This window comes from Ptychodera flava, chromosome 21 (genome assembly GCF_041260155.1).
Source record: "Ptychodera flava strain L36383 chromosome 21, AS_Pfla_20210202, whole genome shotgun sequence".
Taxonomy (NCBI): Eukaryota; Metazoa; Hemichordata; class Enteropneusta; family Ptychoderidae; genus Ptychodera; species Ptychodera flava.
Window position 1 is genome coordinate 36,330,359 of NC_091948.1, and position 21,239 is coordinate 36,351,597.

The window sequence follows — 21,239 nt, forward strand, 5'->3', positions numbered from 1 at the left end:
CATCGGCGCGATCGTGCATGAAACCTCAGTCTGTATGCTGAAAACGCTGTGTGTAAGCGTGTGGGAATTTTCGTAGTTTTTTTTCTCGCTTAATTTGGCAAATTATCAGCAAATACCTCAATAATTCAAGGTAACCCATTCTTCTCAGTCGTTTCCTGGAGTTTCAAAGTCATACGAACAAAAATGAATGAAAAATTGCGATGCAAAAATCGTGCATTGGCGAGAGTGGCCGCCGTGTTTGCACTGGGCCTGTGTACGTGTATACACAGCGTACACGTTCCTTCGCATTAGACATGAAGTGTAAAGAGACTGAGAGTGTTCATACAGAAATAGCCCATGATTCAAGCGTGGTTTTCGTGTTTTTCGGTTGAATTTTGGCCAAATAGTTGCTTTTTAGCGGGTTTTGATATTTTTAAAGCATCTAAAAACATTAAAATGACTTTTAATTAACAAACGAAATAAAAAAATAAGAAATGTAATTATTTATCTACAAAAGAAAAATATTTTTGACAAGCTGAATCAATGTTTTGGACGAGTGTGAGCTATTTTCGCAGGATTCCCCGGACCTATCATTCATAGCTGTAGCGCTCGAAAACGCAGTCAGTTTCTGTGAAACGGGATGAAATTTTCTTTCAGGCGAGGCATTTCAAGTTACTCTTAAGAAAAGTTACTTATTCATCAGTTGTTGCTTTACCATTTCGTGACACATTTTTTTTTATTCAATCACTTGTTGACCTGAAAAACAACGATATTTAGCACTCTTTTTCAACAGATATTTAGTAAAGTAGCCGCGGTACGGCTGTCAAAATACTACACTCAGTGTGACAGTTTTCGGACGACCTCAGTTTTCGGACAAACTTACAGTATATGAGCCATGTAAGACCCCCTAGCCTCAGCCACGATAGAAAATTGCTATTGTTTCATAACATCAAATTTGATTGGTCAGGAGTGGATTTCTGGAAGTATTTTGGCCAATAGAAAATGCCCAAACAAAACTACTATTCCTCAGTAAGTTTTATCAAGCATGCAAGTACATAAGGATCGGCTGGCCATTATCTGTTGGAATTTTCCAAACGTAGACGGACTACAACTGTGTATACCAAGTAAGACGAGAGTGAAAAGAAAGCAGATAGCTTAGAAAACAAGATAACAGACACAAAGAAGCCCTAAGAGGATACAGAAACGGAACTGAACATTGAAGGTCAGTACACAAAGTTATACCTATATGCATACTGTACATGTCAGCAGCGACTTTGAAAATCAAGCGGCTCAAATAGGTCACTCATCAAAGGTATCTGGGACATATAGTGAGCTATGTTATGAGACTGTGTCACGTGAACACCATGGTTGAACTAACACGACTACCGAGAGGTATTTCATGTGATGCAAGTGACACTATATAGTATAGAAAGTGCATTGTAAATCAAAGTATGATAGGAACACGAAATCATTTCTGACAAAGTCAATCAAAATTTTATTTATAATTTGTACAATAATTTGGCGAAGTCAGTGAATTCATATGAAAATTCTGCTGCAGTCATCCATATTTAGTAATAGTAAATACAGTATTTTTTGGCTTGGCATATTACTACTTATCACTGTTTATGACCAATGTAAGTGTTCACTTATTACCTCTGAATGTTCTTGAGAGTGCGGGACAAGACTGGCACTTTCTATACAACTGATAATTTTAATGAGTTTGCTAATTCATCTGTACAAGCTTTGCATTTGTATTTCAATGTCTCATATTTTCAAGACTGTTGACTTGAATTGATAAAGTTTATTTTGACATGTCATGTCTACTTTTCATGTTATATTGTTTGCTAAAATCAGATTTAATTTCTCTTTCAGATAATTCTAATGTGGCATTAGCATGACATAGAATGACATGTCATGATGTATGAATGGTGCAAAAGGGGAGACATGATTACATAGGTTGCACCTCTATCGCATAATACAACAGTTAGTGTTGAAACGTGCTCAAATGAAGGAGAATGGCAACTGCTGTCTTGCTTCAGCTAGAGACAGTGCACATTTGTAGATTTGTCTGAAACTTGTGAAAGCTCTGTTTGAACCTGAGATGTGATCGAAGGATGACAATAAAGGTGTTATTTAATGAAGAATTAATTTGTGTTTGTACCATCATTCAGTGTAGTCCATATAAAATAGATGTTGCTTTTTGCTTGTACAGTGTCTCACTTTGCAAATTCCCAGTTTACTAACAAATTTAGAAATTTACTTAAGCTTTTGAGACTGAATTTGTAAATTTACTAAGTATTTTCGGAAGCCAGAGGGGAAACAGGCATACCAGTGTGATGGGCGACCAGAAAGTCCATGGAAATCAAGCAGGTTCTTACATGAATATCGCTCAGCGGCTGTTTGGTGTATTGATTTGTGACACACTATGCTAACATGTTTCAACATCCAAAGAAACATTTGGAACTTTATAGCAACATATTAATCAATATTTTAATTTTGTATCAGGATATCACAAAACAATGTTGTGATCATCGTGGTCCATGTGTTATGAGTAAGCATGTGTACTTGGCTGGACCGATCAAGTTTCTGCAAAAAATCAATTCACCGTCAGTGACAAGCTAAAGTGACGTCTTTAATAAATGTGTCCATTCAATATCCAAAGAAAATCAAGGCTATCAATGACACGAAGAAAGTATATTTTTGTTTTAAACTACAGTTCTTTGATGCAGTGCTGTCGTCCAATCATCCATCATCACGGAAGATGTAGTGCATGCAATACACAGTCCACATTGTCCGGTCATGCGTGCATGATTTCCTGTTATCGAGGAACATACCAAATCTTGCAGATAAATCAATTTGGATGATCTATGTTGATCTATGCAAATTCCAAGTTTGGTGGACATGTGAAAATTATGTTTTTTTGCCTTCATGTACGAGATGGCACGTTTACCAAGCTAGACGCTCACTGCTAAAAAACAATAGGTTTTATTAGTTTCACATTTCAACCCTTTCTTTGCATCTTTCTCAGCAACATTCCCAAAACCATTCTCCTTGCATTCCTGCCGCTAAATGCACGAGGAGCACAGTGTCATCATTGACGCTATTTTCTAAAGCTAGGTTAATCGCAGGATCTTCAAAATGTTCAACAACAGAGTTATCGAAGATACTGACTTCTGTTCTTTCTACTGTTAAACGGGGACTTCAAGCATACTTTTATGATGTCTTTTCTCGGAGTGGTGTAAATCCAATGTGGATATTAAAAATTTTGAAGGAACTCTTGGAAAATTTGAAATCAAGATCTGTTTCAAAAGTAACATCTATTAAAACTTTCGATTTTTCCACATTGTATACCACAATACCACATGATAGATTGAAAGAACACTTGAAATCAATCAAGCGTTTTTCTACAAAACTGATTCCATTAAATTACGCTATTTCAAATATGTAGTATTAGGGTATAATTCTACATATTTTTAGCTCCGCTGTCAGCGACGCGGAGCTTATCAAATAGGTTGATTTTTCGTCGTCATCCATCGTTGTCGTTGTCGTTGTCCGTCAACAATTGCCTTCTCCTCTGAAACTCCAAGTCTAATTGCTTTGAAATTTTATATGCAGTTCACTTGGGGTAGCCTCACTTGAGTTTGTTCAAATCGTGGTGAAATATGCATATTTGTATTTTTGGGGCATTTTTTGCTGTTTTTTGGTAAAAAAATCTTCACTGAAACCGCATGTCCAATTACTTTGAATTTTGATGTGCAGTTTACTTAGGGTGACTGCAGTTAGATTTGTTCAAATCGTGGTGAAATTTGCATATTTGTATTTTTAAGGCAATTTTTGTCATTTTTGGTAAAAAATTTTTTAAAAATTCTCTTCTTCAAAACTTCCAGTCAGATAGCTTTGATATTTAGTACATAGGTCCCCAGGGATGATCTATTTCAGATTTGTTCAAATTGTGCAGAAATATGCAAATATGCATTTTGAAGGCAATTTTTGCCATTTTTGGTCAAAAAATGTATTTCTCAAAAAGTACTGGTCTGATAGTTTTGAAATTTGGTATACAGGCTTCTATAGATGAACTAAGTAATATATATTGAATTTCTGATGAAATCTGTAATTTTATATTTTTGGGGCAATGTTTGCCATTTTTGGTCAAAATATGTGTATTTCCAAAACTACCCTTCTGATAGCTTTGCAATTTGGTATACAGGTTCCTACAGATCACCTTAATGATATTTATTGAAATTACGATGAAATCGGCAATTTTGTAATTTTGGGGCAATTTTTTCCATTTTTGGTCAAAAAATGTGTATTTCCAAAACTACTCATCTGATAGCTTTGAAATTTGGTATACAGATTCCTACAGATCACCTTAATGATATTATTGAAATTATGATGAAATCTGCAATTTTGTAATTTTGTGGCAATTTTGCCTTTTTTTTGGTAAAAAAATGTGTTTCTCAAAAAGTACTGGTGTGATGGCATTGAAATTTGGTATACAGGTTTCTACAGATGAGCTAAGTAATATATATTGAATTTCTGATGAAATCTGTAATTTTGTATTTTTGGTGCAATTTTTGCCATTTTTTGGTCAAGAAAACTTGTTCTCAAAGTTACTTGTTTGATAGCTTTGTAATTTGGTATAAAGTCCCGAGGGATGTTATTAGATAAATTTTCTGCTCAAAGTGCCCAAATTTGTATATTTTATGTAATTTTCTCAGTTTGTGACCTTAAAATGACCTACACCAACCAGGATATGTTGTGAGACAGTTTTGAAGGCTGTGAACATAATTTTGTCATATTTGGTATCAATATTTAGGAAAATTTGATCCAGAAAACAAAGCTTAGGTGAATTTTTTCATTGCGGACCAATTTTTGCAACTTTTCTATGTAAGACATACAAGAACTGATAAGAAATTTGGATCCAGGATAATTCCAGATGTTGTAGTCACCGCCCACAGTGGAAGGCATTTCACTATCTGTAACTAACTTAAGTGCTGTTTACATTAGAGTGATAAGACTCATTGCATTAAATAAAAAATTCCCAAGGTTGTAAATACATTTCCTGTCATCTGGTCTTATGTAATACTAAGGGGTGGAACATTTGATATTCAGAAGGGGGTAGGGTCTAGAAGATTGATGAGGTAGCATTACTTTTTTACCAGATCCCTTGTAGATTTTTTTACCCACTCCCACCTTTTCTTTTTATCAAGCCTTCTCTGTCTATTTTTTGTTGTTGACATTTGCTTATGTATTTAGGATCTGCTTGTCCCATTGCTATAGAAGTTGATATGCATGTTCCTAAAGATGACCTCCAGTACCTAAGTTGGAGACCTTATTTGCTTTTGTCATTCTTGTTTTTCCTGGTTTAAATACTCTTCGAATGGACCAATTCAAATCGAATGTGAGCACACTGTCCTTGACGGTATTTTTTAATTAGTCACATGACCTGGCGATCATATTGGATTTAATGAAAACCTAAAATTGGCTGTCCCTGGTGTCGTGGAGTTTGGTCATTTGAAATACCGGTATGGTGTTTAGCAAGCATGTTTTCTGTTCTTTAAAGTTTGCATATAAAATCTATAGCGGTATTGTGACCTTGGCCGTCATATTGGATTTTCAAAAACCAATTTAATCTATAAATGTCTTAAACTCGAGAACCAACTCACCATCTGAAGTGAAATTTTACTCATGTCATCACTTGTGTGAGTTCTATCAAGTTTGCAAAAGGCATTTGGTCAGTCTCATGGTTTGGTCGCCATATTGGATTTTTTGTAAATTCAAATTTAATTTATAAAAGTCGTAAACTCTGGAACCAACACACCATTTGAAATGAAATTTTGCTCATGTCATCACTAGTATGAGTCCTATCAAGTTAGTGAAAGGCATTTGGATCAGTCACATGGTTTGGCTGCAATATTGGATTTTTCATTAATCTTTAATTTCTTAAACTCCAGAACAACACACCATTTGAACTGATATTTTTACTTATGTCATCACTGGTATGAGTACCGGTACTATCCAGTTTGCAAGAGGGATATGGATCGGTCACATGGTTTGGCAGCCATAATATTTTTTGCAAAAAACCTATGATAACTGCTGAATAAAGTTCAAAAATCTTCTTATCCAGAACCGATGCACCATTTGAAATGAAACTGCTCATATCATTCTTAGGGTGGGCACTTTCCAGTTTGCAAAAGGCATATATGGATGAGTCACGTGGTTTGGCGGCCATATTGATTTTCATAAAAATCAACCATGACAACGAGATAATATTCAAAATTCTTCTTTATGAGAACAAAAAGACTGGAGTTAAGCTCAAATTGTGCACACAGTGTCATTGATGCAATCACTCGACCATTGTAACAGCTTGGGCCCTGCAAACGCTGCTTGCAGCCTTAATTGATGCTATTTTTTCTGACTGCTGCATATAGCTGAAGGACAGAAAAAAAGGAGTCCAAGAATCCAAAGAGAATGGCTCCAGCTGGATCAGTATCAGCACCTTCTATCTCACCATTGAAGATCCCTGAAACAGGCAGACCACTGAATCATATCGATTCAAACACAAATATTGAAATTAAATCAGGTGAGCAATGATTAGTCTACAGATATTGCATTGATGTACATGTGGTATTTGCTTTGTCTCCATTTGATGTGTTTTTGTGATGTTTTTGTTCCTTTTGCAATATAGTTTTTACCTACTCCTTAAATCACCACTGCCTGCTTCCTGTTCTATACAATACTGGGGGTGGGGGGGGGGTTACAATAATTTATTACATTTTTTGAGTATTTCAGCCTACAGTTGACATTATGTACTGCTGTATTACATCAATTCACAGTGAGGTGCTGCCATACCCTTATCCAAAATTCAACACAAATGGCAGTAAATATTTAACATCACACACATTTTTATCTCCAAACTTTGCAAAATATTTATTTAGCTACATTATTGATTATCCCATGATGAAACCTTTATGTCCCTTATACTGGTTTGCTGACCTCGGGCCACAAAATCTGGATCAAAGCTGTAGAGATTAGTTTTGTTAATTATCAGTCATGTATATGGTCAGCAGGTACATGGATCTCCTCAAAATAAGTAGAATGATGGCTGAGTCATTAATATTTATGACATAATTAAGCAATAAACCACACCCAGCAATGGTATACCATGAGATTTTGTCCAGTTCACGATATATATGCATGAGCGATAGCGAGTGCATACTGTATATGAAGTGAACTGGTCAAAATCAAGTGGTATACTGTCGCTGAGTGTGATTTATTGCCATTAAGGTGGAGCTGCATGTTGCCAACACAATTTTTTTCAAAGCAATATTTCTCATCAAAGATGACAAGGAAACCCCATCATACTATATACTTTTAAAAAGCAGAGACTCTAAAGTTTATTATGGTAGCAGCAGTTTACTCGAAAGATGAAGTGGGGTAAATTTGGGGTAAAAACCTCAATTTTGGTATTAATGATTAAAATGAATTTAAGTCGAAAACTTGAAAATATTTTCTGAAATGTAATATTTTAATTTTAAACAAGAGTATATGTAGAAAAAAACAACAAATTACTATTTTATGTTGCGTTGTCTATCCTCATCCAAAAATGGCAAGGGTTGAAAAACTGACATTCAAAAAAGTGATGAAAATCAGGATTAGAAAAATTCAAATGCCTCTTATTTAAAATGTAAGAACTTTATTGCCAAACAAAATAGTTGTTTTTACCGAGCCAGAGTTGAGTTAAATTCTTTGGAAATTTTGAAATTGGGAGGAAAAAGAAACCAGGAAATCGAGTGATTTGCATTCATTTGCATAAATTAACACTTCTTTATCACAAAACTTACGACTGCTTGACGAGCTAAAAGATGAACCCCACCAACATTTTAATCTTAGGTTAACATATTAATTAAAATTGAATGAATATTTACAAGAGCATGATTTTTGAGCAAAATATGCTGTGTTGGGTGCAGCGACCCCTTAAATCACAATAGTATATTGAAATGGTGGCATGGAAAGTCAAACTTAAGTGGTGTTGTCATTTGAAAATGTGCAAAAGTCTGGCCTCCAAATTCCATTCCATTGTTGTTGGAGATTCAATATTCCAAATATTACATGCAAATCAACATAAGAGCATGTGTGTATGATGTCAAATGATATCAGCAACCTCTTTTTGGATGAAGTTATTTCAAACTTCAATATCGATCAGCAATGTTTACTGCCAACAAGGGAGAACTATTTCCATCACCTACATTCGTCAAACATTGACAAAGTAAGGGTTGAGGTTGGAGAAAACATCATAACCTCTGATCATCAATCCATGTCTACTGTAAAAACCCTATCAATTCGACCAGAAAAAAATAATTACGATTTGAAAAACGTTAAATTAATAGGAAATCAAAACTGCTGAAATAATTTAGTGGTCGAATTAATTGAAACGACGAGGATGAAATTTATATGAGACATGTTTGCCAAGTTGAGACTGCTTCAAAGCATGGACTGTGAAATTTTGTGAGGTCGACAAATTAGGTAACAAAAAAGAACTCAAAATCAAATGCACGTGGATGTCAAAATCAAAGTGGCTGCGATTTGTACAGACGGAGCAATCTGTGACACTGCCACTGGCCGCTTTTGTGCCAGCCCTTGGAAATATATTGTACCTCCGTGACAGGCATATGAGATAGTCTAAGGGTGTTTGATGCATTGAAAGTTTGTAAAAATAATAAAGAATGACATCACCGATCATAAGAAACGTGGTGTTGAAGATGTTTTTTTATACCCCATAAGCTGGTGAGAGTGGAATATTACTGATGAGGTGTCGAAAATCGGTCATCTCTCTTGTCATATAGCCTAGTAGAAAGGTGGCCATTAGAGTCAAATTCAAGTAAAAGTGAACTGGTCAAAATCTCGTGGTATACCATTGCTGAGTTTGCTTTATCGCTTAAATAAACTCTAATTATCAGGCAATACTATTTGTTATTTGTTATACACCACAGATTACCAATCTGTTGGCAGCAAAATAAAGTTGGTATTTCAAAGACAGAGTTAATATACTGGTATTTCAAGGAAAATATGCCTATTAAAAACACTAATTTCATCACTTTTAATTTTTTTTCAATACTATGGCAATTATCAGCTGTGAGGTTTTACAAACACAAAACCAGATAAACGTTTTTCATTATTTTCATATGACTCTTTGGAAATTGCATTAAAAACAGTTAATAGTGACTTAAAATGTTCACATACATTTAATTTACAGATGCCAGGTTGCGTTTTTCACATGCACTCAGGTCAGGAGGGAAGTGCGTCATTACTATTTCCGGAATTGTTAATTCTTATTTTTGAATTATTTAACTTTTTTCCACATTGAACTATCTTTAGGCAGTTTAATAGTACTGTAGCTTAGAATTTTTCTGATTGATATATTTAATCTCCTTTTGGGTTCTTATTTGGGTCCATATCCCACCTCATGCCCTACATCATCAGCTATTTGCCAACAACTCCATGCCAACAACCAATTACCTGACCTGGCCACACATTAGAGAAGCTACAGCGTCATTTATGATATTTTTCATGCATATGTTGTTCATCATGGCCACCAAGTGACATTCCTCTTTGAAAGTAGTATTAAATAGATAAAACCAGAAGGGATATTTTTGTGTAATGACAGAATTGGTTTACATTTTTTCAGATACCCCAGGAGCTGGCATATTTTTTACAACTGATGGTACCAGACCAAATCCATTTAGAAAAGCTGGTGGGAAAGGTGGTACTGTCAGATATAAAGGGCCATTTCAATTAAATAATGGAAGGAGAGTGGTAAAGGCAGTGGCTGTTTCAAGGTACCTGTACATTTCATCATAAAAAGCATAGTATTAACCCTTTGAGCGCCAAATTTTATTTTTGTCCCTTTTATAAAATACACCGCAGTCAATTTTTGTCAGATTTTTGCCAAAATTTTGAGAAAAAAAGTGTAGCAAATGAAATGTGATGTCCATTTGTTCTGAAATTTTAAAAAAAGTAGAGAAAAACTCATACAAATTCGCAAAATGTTGCACTAAAATTTTGGCGGGAAAACAATTACAGCGCTCAAAGGGTCAACAGTGAGAGCAATGTCACAATTATTCAGATGATGCTCATGATCAAAATGTTGCCGGAAAATGCCGAGAGAGTTTGACCGGTTAAGAAGGGCTTGACTACGCAGTTTCTGCGTAGTGAAGCTTCATTACGTATTCATGGTGACCCCTGGCCAGCTGTCAATAACTTTGGGGGCTTTTGTCTTTTGGCCTGCTTTGCATATGCGTCGTTGGACACGACCTGCCAATCACCCAGGTAGTCAATTAAACTATTAGTTGACTGTTTACCGACCCAATTAACACTATCCAGCAGTATCAGTCATATTTTAATCGCGTGGCCCGGGTGGGCACAACGTAGGAACGCGTGTATTTCTATGTGTACGTTTCACTTGTGGTGTCGTTTGTATCATCGTGCGTTTGAAGTCCTTGTTTCACTTACAGTATTACCTTCAAGGTTTACTTTTAATGTTCAGTATCATTGCACCGAGTTCTGCCCACGGTGAAAACCACCTGTTTTGCCTACTAATTACTGCCCGTCGCTGCCCGTCCTGAATGTAGCCTATCATAGCTACAGTAATCAGTCATATAATACCCCGCGCCTTATACTTTCTATATACACTTGTAAAATCATAGTCCGAGCCGTAAAATTTTTGACTTTCGATCCGATATACAGGTTGATCGTTGAATCGCACCGGCGCATCCATGTTTACTTGCCCAATAAGCTTACTACTCTGCAAAGGGTGGGTAGATGGAATTCCAGGGCCAAAATGAACACCGGGGCGAAACTTTTTGTGAATCCATGTGAAAACATAAATCATTTATCTGTTTTGATATATACTTCTTTATTGTAAGTTTGATCAAAACCGAGACCACATTCAAGGGCTATGCAGACTGTTGGTGCTGATTCAAAAACAATTCAGTCTTATTGACCTCGTTTAAGACAAAATTGCCATTTTGGCCACTTTTTCCTCCCAAAATGGCAGTTTTCAGGAAAAATTAAAAAACAAGTAATTTTCTATATCTGATGTTTAATGAAAAGTCCTTTCGATGTAACAGGTGGTCAATAAGACCGACTTTTTTAGAATCAGCACCAATTTTTACATAGGATGGGCTTCTCAAACCTTCCTTACCTAAAATTCTGATTAAAGACACCTATCTCCTAGGGCCTACTACTTTTCAACCCCGATCTTACAAATTTTAACTCGCATCTGAACATCCATACTGCCCCTGCAGACAAATGCTAAATATTGTTTGGCAATAAACGACAAGATGACAATTGTTTCTATTGGTTAGAGATTTGTCACGAGTACTTTTAGCAGGCCTTCAACATTCAATGCTAGTATGACGGAAAACCAGAGAAAACGTCCCCGCTCCGAGAACAGCCCCGAGACGGGGACGGCCTCACACCAAAAACGGCCTCACAATAAAGTTTGGCAACGCAACTTAACCCGCCTCACTACGAAATGAAAGCCTCCCATCCGACCCTTGAAAACTTAGATTTGTATCCAAACATTCATCTTAATAATTATATTTTATGTGGGTGGCACAGCGAGGAAAGACGCTAGATCAAGTAAACCAAAGCGAGCTTTGTGTCTCCGCACCAGAGCCCTGTCGCCAGGGATCGCTGTCAAAACTAAGCTACACGTGTATTTTGCATACTCGATTGATTACTTTCTTGTCATCGAACACAGAATATAGTCTGTGCAGCTACGGCTTCGCTTTTTGCTATTACTGTTTTATTGAAATTCGTTTGCCTGGTACAAGCAGGCTTTGTCATCGCGACGATTCACGTGCTGCCGCGGGGCCGTTTTCTCGGACGAGGCGTGGGGCCGTTCTCACTTGTTACCTTATGACGCATATCAATAGCGGGCACTTAGGTTTTGGTCAAGGTACTTGGCAATTTATTCGAAGTTTGACACCTGAACTATAAAACCAATAACTTCAGGGATAAAAACAGCTACCACCAACAATAAATCATCATCAACAACATTAACAAAACGGGTAGACATAAAAAGCCAAAAAATGGTTTTTGGATGCCGAAGATGGCTCTTGCCATATAAAATCACTGACAAACAGTAATTGAAAAAAAAAAAACCAAACAAATGTAAAGGACGGGTGCATGTGACGAGATAACGTATCGCATTTTTAAAGTGTACAATATCAACTTACCTCGCACTTTCGGTCGTTTAAACACTTGGGGGGGGGGGGGCATTGAGCCATTGAACTCTTCTCTTCTCTTCTACCATAGACAGTTCTCGCTATACTGTCTATGTTTATAAAAATAAAGTCATCTGGCATTTTGAAATTTCTGTAGGCTCATATCGAAGTTGGGCGATTCCATGGCTCTTTGGGGCAATTAAGTGTACGTCGAGCTTAAGGAATGTGGTGACATTCGCGATGTTTTATTCGAAATCATTTATTCTAGGGCAAATGCACACAATTTATGCCGTTGGAAATACTGGCCGCTCATAAACAAGACAATAAACTCAATATGTGTGCATCTTTACTTTTATTGTCAAAGTGCCAACGACACCTACAAAATACAGAATAGTTCAGTCCAGGTATTTGCAACTGTGCCATCAGACTGGTCAACCGAAAATCAACCATAGGTGTCTTTTGGCACGCGTATACGCCAGACACCTAGGCGACGGTAATCCGCACCACTTATCACTATCTTGAAGGTACTCCTCCCCCTATACCACTGGCTATCCCGCCCTCAAGGCAATACGTCATTCAACCAAGCATTGTTATTGTAATTTCCTGCATAAAATTAACAGCGAGGTCAACCGGTCAAACTCTCTCGGCATTTTCTCTCATGAGCCTGAGCTGAAAACAAATGTTGAAATTCCAGCCACATGTACATTATATGTTTATATGTATTCTTTTTAGCAGATTATTAAAAAAGCCTGGGATTCAGAAACTATCAGTAATATTACTATGATTTTTCATTCAGAGTAAATTTCAATAGTTTCATTGAAATTTTCTACCTCTTGTGAATTTTATCTCTCTTCTCAATGTTTGAGTATAAAAAGAATTTCTAAGAAATCGTTTACAGCATTGAGAGGTATTTTTTCAAGTAATAAACTTGGTCTCCAGTGCATCAATTTCAATTCATTACATGTATTTACATGGTGATATTTATTGTTCTGAAATGCAGTGATTTTACAATTCGATGCCCAAGATTCAACACTGTTTAATTACAGTGCAATAAATTACCCACAATTCTCTTTGATTTGTATCATTGAAGGTTGCTTTCCTTATAACCTTATCAGTTCTGCGTATAAGCAATAATGTGAAGCATCAGAATAATTGTTGAATAATATCTAGTAAAAGTAAATTTAGATATTTCAGTGGAAGATTCCAAATAACCATTAATTAAACAACCATAAAAGCCACATTCTGTAAGTACTACAAATGCCATACTTTTGGGTAGCAAGTCATGACGAAGTGAAGAGGCCATTCTCTGAGCAAACTTTGCATGCAAATTTCTTTTGTCATTTCCTTTGGAAAAAAATCAATATCCTTGTATGTTATAAAGCAGGTAAAACTAGTCTCCGTTTTTTCCCCTATAAAGGTGGCTCAGCTTGGTTGGTGTTGGAAATAAAATGCGCAATACAAATCCATTTTATTAGCTCACATTTGGTTATACCAATGTGAGTTTATCGTATAAGCTGAAGTCGATGGCGTCTGTATGTATGTATGTATGTATGTATGTATTTATGTATGTATGTACAGTATGTCCGTCAACATCAAAAACACGCAAACCGCTGCACATTTCAGCTTGGTATTTGGTGTGTGGATGCATCCTTGGCTATAGATGGGATTTTGTTCAAATGAAGTCTGCATTGCCAAAATTATGCAAATGAGCTTACAAAATGTGAAAATGGTCAAGAATTAATATCTCAAGAACCGCTGTTTTGATTGCTTTGAAAATTTGTGTGCAAGTACCTTAGGTGAACCTTACACAGTTTTATGAATATTGTGAAGATATCCTTAATTTTGTATTTTTACTGAATTTTTTGGTGATTTTTCTCATTTTCAGTAAAAATGCTACTTCTCTGAAACCACCAGCCCAATCGCTCTCAAATTTGGGTTGGATCTTTGTGAGGGTGTTACTCTTCTAATTTGTTGAAATTATGACAAAATTGAGAAAATTACTATTTTGGAGCAATTTTGTCATTTTTGGTCAAAAAATCTTAAACAGTATTTTCTTTTTAAAACCCCTGGACAGACAGCTTTTATATTTGGTACACAGACGTACAGAGATGGCAATAGTTAGATATGTGGAAATTGTCCTGAAATATACAAATTTGTATTTTTAAGACAATATTGTCATTTTTGGTCAAGAAAACTTCTCAAAATTACTTGTTTGAAAGCTTTGTAATTTCGTATAAAGTCCCGAGGGATGTTATTAGATAAATTTTCTGCTCAAAGTGTTGGGAACCCCCAAATTTGTATATTTTAGGTAATTTTCTCAGTTCGTGACTTTAAATGACCTACACCAACCCAGGATATGTTGTGAGACAGTTTTGAAGGCTGTGAACATAATTTTGTCATATTTGGTATCAATTTGTAGGAAAATTTGATCCAGAAAACAAAGCTGAGGTGAATTATTTCATTGTGGACCAATTTTAGCAACTTTTCTATGTAAGACATACAAGAACTGATGAGGAATTTGGATCCAGGATAATTCCAGATGTTGAAATCACCGCCCACAGTGGAAGGCATTTCACCATCTGTAACTAACTTAAGTGCTGTTTACATTAATGATAACACTCATGGCATTAACTAAAAACTCCCCAAGGTTGTAAATACATTTCCTGTCTTCTAGCATTATGCAATACCGAGGGATGGAAAATTTGATATTCAGGAGGGGGGGTAGGGTCCAGAAGATTGATGAGGTAGCATTACTTTTTTACCAGATCCCTTGTACATTTTGTTACCCTCTCCCACCTTTTCTTTTCATCAAACCTTCTCTGTCTATTTTTTGTTGTTGACATATGTATTTAGGATCTGCTTGTCCCATTGCTATAGAAGTTGATATGCATGTTCCTAAAGATGACCTCCAGTACCTAAGTTGGAGACCTTATTTGCTTTTGTCATTCTTGTTGCAATTGTCTCCTTTCTGGTTGCCCAAAACAGCTTATAGACAAGTTGCAAAGAGTGCAAAATGCTGCCGCTTGTCTTGTCTGTAATGCTAAAAAGTACGATCATGTCCAACCCCTTTTACAAAAATTACACTGGCTGCCTATTAGCTCTCTTGTCCACTAAAAAGTTGAATCTACTTGCTTGAATTCAGTTATGGGTACAGAACCGCAATATCTCTCTGAACTTCTACAACAATACACTCCAAAAAGACAACTCCGCTCTTCCTCAGATTCTTGACTTCTCAGTATTCCAAGAGTTTCTACAAAGACTTTTGGTGAGAGATCTTTCTCTTACATTGGCCCTGCATTATGGAACAAACGTCCTTCTGACCTTCGCCAATCCAGCTCTACCCTTTCTTTCTGCCGTTCCCTCAAGACTTTTCTCTTTAAACAGTAGTTTAACCTTTTTCATTTACCTAGTCTTCAGTGCCGGTGGTTCAACATTGCCTCTGATATATTGTATTTTGTCACTATTGCACCTAGAGCTCTGTTCAGAGATTAGGCGCATTACAAATGTACTTTGTTATTATTATTATTATTATTATTATCATTATTATTTCCCGTCACATTATTCTGTGTGGCTGAAGATACAATCAGTGGAAAATTTTACAAGAATGCTATCTCCTCTCTCAATCATGTATAATTTTTCAAACCATTTAAAATAAGAATTGAGGAGAATGGTGTGCTTAAAAATACAATTTACATGACGTAAGATTTTTTACAATTAGTCTATGAATTTGTCTACACATGGGAGACATGGTAGACGTCACTGAGGTATCTCCCATGATACAAATCATAATGAATTATGGGAAATCTGCAGTACTGTGCCTATGAACTAATGGATTTTCCACATCAACTTAAAGGTGGCTCAGCTTGCTTGGTGTTGGAAATAAAATGCGCAATACAAAGCCATTTTAAAATGTGTGCAAAACTTTTCTTTTTGTTCAAAGGGATGGCCAGAATGAAAGCAAAGTTGTCAGTAAAAGTTTTGTAGTTGAATATGCAGAACCTGAAGATGATTGTGTGGAAGATGATGAACAAAGTTTTCAAATGGATACAAGACGTTTCCAATCTTCTGTAAGTTTGAAATATGACACATTATTATACATCTACCATCAAGAACAATAGAATTTTTTGTGTGATACAACAGCCATATGGAACCCCGTTCCGTAACACATATGGTTTCAAGGTGCCCCATCCCCTGCGGCTATATCTGCGCGTTCATTGTTAAACAGTTTCAAGGGACTCATTGGGCAAGTGCCAAAACATGTCTCACATGCTCTATACCAGTATATTTGTGTGTAGTGCGCGTTCATAATCAAGAAGTTGCAGAAGCGCGTCCGAGATAGCATTCCACACTTGCTATAAAATCAGAATAAAAATTGTTGACATTGCACGAAAACGATCACTACTCTGACAATTTGATGCCCCAGTTAGGAATGTAAGACATAATAAGGTTATCACGAAAATACCGCGAAGGATGCACTCGGACATTGGTGCCACGCATCGCCCTCCGCCTCATGTGCGCCAATGTCCTTGTGCAGCCTTTGCGGTATTTTCATAATAACCTCATATTCTGCTTATTTGAAATACTCACCCAGATACTGGTACTCTCGGGAAATAACCCTCTGGGCTCCATTAATGCAAGAATAAAACTTGAATTCTCCACTCAGACTACCTGTGACGTAGGTCACTGGACTCCCTACCTAACTCAGTTATAGTCTTGCATGACTGTGTCTGACACCGGAGACATCTTTCTACATCATGTTTCTAATGTATGCCTTTCAGCACAGTGTCCACCTAAATCTTACTTTGATCTTTGTTTGTGTTTTTACAGTACTGGGGAACAAAGAGTGCAAGGGATATTGCATTAGCCTCTCAGAGTGCAAATGGGGCTTACAGAAGTGCTTATGACGACTCTTTTAGCAATCCAATTGCTACCAGGAGCCTGCAGGTAAAACACTCATTAGTTTTAAAGATCTTTTGAACTCTATGTAAGGGAAACATACTGTATTTCAATGTATATGGTAGATGCCAGTTACCTTAAACTTTAAATAATTAAATACATAATATGGTGTGATTCAATCAATACCAGTACCATATTCCTCCGATTCTAAGACTCCTTTCCAGTACCAAAGGTGACAAAAAAGATGTGGGGGGTCCAATACACGGATGTTATCTTGAAATCAAATATCGTAGTTAATTTATGCAATGTTATGCAAATTTTTATGCCAATGATTTTTGGAATTTACACTACAGACAACTCATACTTTATGATATCGACTAATGCCATGCTGCGTAGATACTGGCAGTCGAATCCTTACAAGTATAAATTAATTGAGATCCACAAGTTTTGAAATATAGCGTATTTGCCTTGCCTTCTTTTACTAAACAATACGATAGCAATATAACTTCGTATTTCATGTATATATAATCATCATAATACTTCGTTGCAACAAGTACACTCCCCAGCAGCAGCTAGCGCCCCATAGCATGGCCACAAAAGTCAGACAATGAGTAAAGGGAAAGTCCCTGAAGTTCCGCTAGTTGCTATTGGTCAATTCATGCAAGAGGTCAGAGGTGTCAGTGCATGAGGTCCAAATAAATTCTGTTCAGCACATGGACACAGTGGGATGGTGTCTGTCGGATGTTTTCTAGGTACGATTTTCATTTACCGTACTCCTTAAAATAATGATCAATTACACGTCGTGAGTTTTACTATTTTGCTCCTACTTTCAAAAAGGCTAACCGTATCTCGAAACGAAATGTGATCTTATGAACAGGCAGGCTCAAACAGGTAAAGTGTTGAAGCATCGGCTGGCCGAGACGAAAGATTGCTGAGCCAATCCGCTTATTTGATGTATTGAATTTTTGGCAATAAACCTTGAAGTTTTTTTAGCTCACATTTGGTATACCAATGTGAGGTTATCATATAAGCTGAAGTCGGTGATGTCTGTATGTATGTGTGTATATATGTATGTATGGATGTATGGATGTATGTACGTACATGTATGAACAGTATGTCTGTCAACATCAAAAACACGCAAACCGCTGCACATTTCAGCTTGGTATTTGGTATGTGGATGCATCCTGGGCTATAGACAGGATTTTGTTCAAATGAAGTTTGCATTGCCAAAATTATGCAAATGAGCTTTCAAAAAGTGAAAATGGTCAAAAATTAATAACTCAAGAATCACTGTTTGATTGCTTTGAAAATTAGTAGGCAAGTACCTTAGGTGGACCTTATACAGTTATGTATATTGTGTATCTTGAATTTTGTATTTTTGCTGAATTTTTTGGTGATTTTTCTCATCAGCTCCGCTGTCAGCGACGTGGAGCTTATCAAATAGGTTGATTTCCCGTCGTCGTCCGTCGTCGTCCGTCAACGATTGCCTTCTCCTCTGAAACCGCAAGTCCAATTGCTTTTAAATTTTATATGCATTTCACTTGGGGTGACCTCACTTAAGTTTGTTCAAATCATGGTGAAATTTGCATATTTGTATTTTTGGGGCATTTTTTGGTGTTTTTGGTAAAAAATCTTCTTCTCTGAAAATGCTTGTCCGATTGCTTCAAAATTTGATATGCATTTTACTTAGGGTGACTTCAGTCAGATTTGTTCAAATCATGGTGAAATTTGCATATTTGTATTTTTCAGGCAATTTTTGTCAGTTTTGGTAAAAAATCTTTAAAAATCTTCTTCTTCAAAACTGCTTGTCAAATAGCTTTGATATTTGGTACATATGTCCCAAGAGATGATCTATTTCAGATTTATTCAAATTGTGCAGAGATATGAAAATTTGCATTTTTAAGTCAATTTTTGGTCAAAAAATGTATTTCTCAAAAAGAACTGGTCTGATAGTTTTGAAATTCGGTATACAGGTTTCTATAGATGAACTAAGTAATATATATTGAATTTCTGATAAAATCTGTAATTTTGTATTTTAGGGGCAATTTTTTTTCCATTTCTGATCAAAAAATGTGTATTTCCAAAACTACTCATCTGATAGCTTTGAAATTTGGTATACAGGTTTCTATAGATAAACTAAATGATATTTATTGAAATTATGATGAAATCTGCAATTTCGTTTTTTTTCAATTGGGGCAATTTTTCCGTTTTCAGTCTAAAAATGTGTTTCTCGAAAAGTACTGGTCTGATAGCTTTGGAATTCGATATGCAGGTTCCTACAGATTAACTAAATTTGATCTTTTGAAATTATGATGAAATCTTCAATTTTTATTTTTTTGGGCAATTGTTGCCATTTTTGGTCAGAAAATTTTATTCTCAAAAATCTACTCATCAGATAGCTTTGGTTGACATGTTCTTAGGGATGATCAGATGTGATATATTCAAAGTATGATGAAATCTTCAATTGTGTATTTTTGCAGCTATTTTAGCCACTTTTTTCTGGCCACTGCATTGAGCTATCAAAGATTTCCACCTTCTTCATCAACATGTGTCAAAAATAGTTATTCTCTACATAAACACAGCGGAGCTATATCTGCCGCTAGGTCGCTTGTTAAGGCAATGGTGCTACTCTGGAATAAAAAGGACGCGTTGCGTTCTACAGACTCAGTATGCCCAAATAATCACGTGATGCCGGTACAAACAAGCCCACATGTACATGTATATGTGTAGTAACGCGTATGGAAATACACGTATGTCTATGCGCGTTTGCGCACATGGCTTTGTTTGTACCGTGTTCGATTTGAATTCCAGGTTTGGCCTATTTTTGTCATTTTTTATAAAAAATCTTTAAAAATCTCCTACTTCAAAACTACCAGTCAGATAGCTTAGATATTTGGTACATATGTCCCTAGGGATGATCTATTTCAGATTTGTTCAAATTGTTCAGAAATATGAAAATTTGCATTTTTAAGGCAATTTTTTTTACCATCTTTGGTCAAAAAATGTATTCCTCAAAAAGTAATGGTCTGATAGCTTTGAAATTTGGTATACAGGTTTTAATAGATGAACTAAGTAATATGTATTGAATTTCTGATGAAATCTGTAATTTTGTATTTTTGGGGCAATTTTTGCCATTTTTGATCAAAAAATGTGTATTTCCAAAACTACACATCTGATAGCTTTGCAATGTGGTATACAGGTTACTACAGATGAGCTAAGTAATATAATATCAAATTTCTGATGAAATCTGTAGTTTTGTAATTTTGGGGCAATTTTTGCCATTTTTCGTCAAAAAATGTGTATTTCCAAAACAACTCATCCGATAGCTTTGATATTTGGTATACAGGTTTCTATAGATGAACTAAATGATATTTATTGAAATTATGATGAAATCTACAATTTTGAATTTTTTGGGCAATTTTTCCGATTTTTGCTCAAAAAATGTGTTTCTCAAAAAGTACTGGTCTAACAGCTTTGAAATTTGGTATACAGGTTTCTATAGGTCTGTGCTGCGGCATTTTGTAATACTGACGTGTTTTGTAATAACTTATGCAAAATGTAATAAGGGGTATCAGCATTTTGTAATAACTGACGCATTTTGTAATAACGTCTGCAGTATTTCGTAATAAACCAGTCTACGCGTTTTGTAACAAGGGTATCAGCATTTTGTAATAAAAATTGTCTACGCATAATGTAACAAGAGTATCAGCATTTTGTAATAATTCTCACTTTGCAATAACAGTTAACGCATTTTGTAATAATTTTAAAAATTTTCCCAGTTTAAAAGCATTAACAGATATTTTATTGACTTTGGAATGGTATTGCAGAGTGTGTGTTTACTCGGTAAGTAAGTACAAAAAATTGATCGCTCCCTGACTTCCATTTCAAATTAGAAAGACTTGATTTTAGATAGCTGTTAATATTTTATACTAACTGATCATCTTAGGCAGGTAACTACTAGATTTTGACTGGTTTATTGTCATATATTTGAGAGAATCATTGGTATACACACTCAGTTGATTTATTAAATAGAGGATAACGGCATTGTTTCTGATGTTTTGCAGACAACCAGCAATCAACAGGTAGATACTCAGATAAAATAAAATATGATAACATAAAATACATTATTATGCA

At 35.8% G+C, this 21,239-nt stretch overlaps 1 protein-coding gene across 3 annotated transcripts in view; it reads left to right on the forward strand.

Annotated features, from left to right (window-relative positions):
- The window catches only part of LOC139122130 (uncharacterized), a 121,313-nt gene that overhangs the window by 22,265 nt on the left and 77,809 nt on the right, over positions 1-21,239 (forward strand). For 2 of the 3 annotated variants that reach the window (XM_070687539.1, XM_070687538.1), the window contains exons 2-5: positions 6,411-6,562; positions 9,668-9,818; positions 16,150-16,276; positions 17,037-17,153. In XM_070687539.1, the coding sequence (XP_070543640.1) occupies positions 6,451-6,562; positions 9,668-9,818; positions 16,150-16,276; positions 17,037-17,153 (507 nt within the window). In that variant the 5' untranslated portion in view covers positions 6,411-6,450. The remainder of the gene's footprint in view (positions 1-6,410; positions 6,563-9,667; positions 9,819-16,149; positions 16,277-17,036; positions 17,154-21,239) is intronic. The other variant, XM_070687540.1, reaches the window with a different exon arrangement.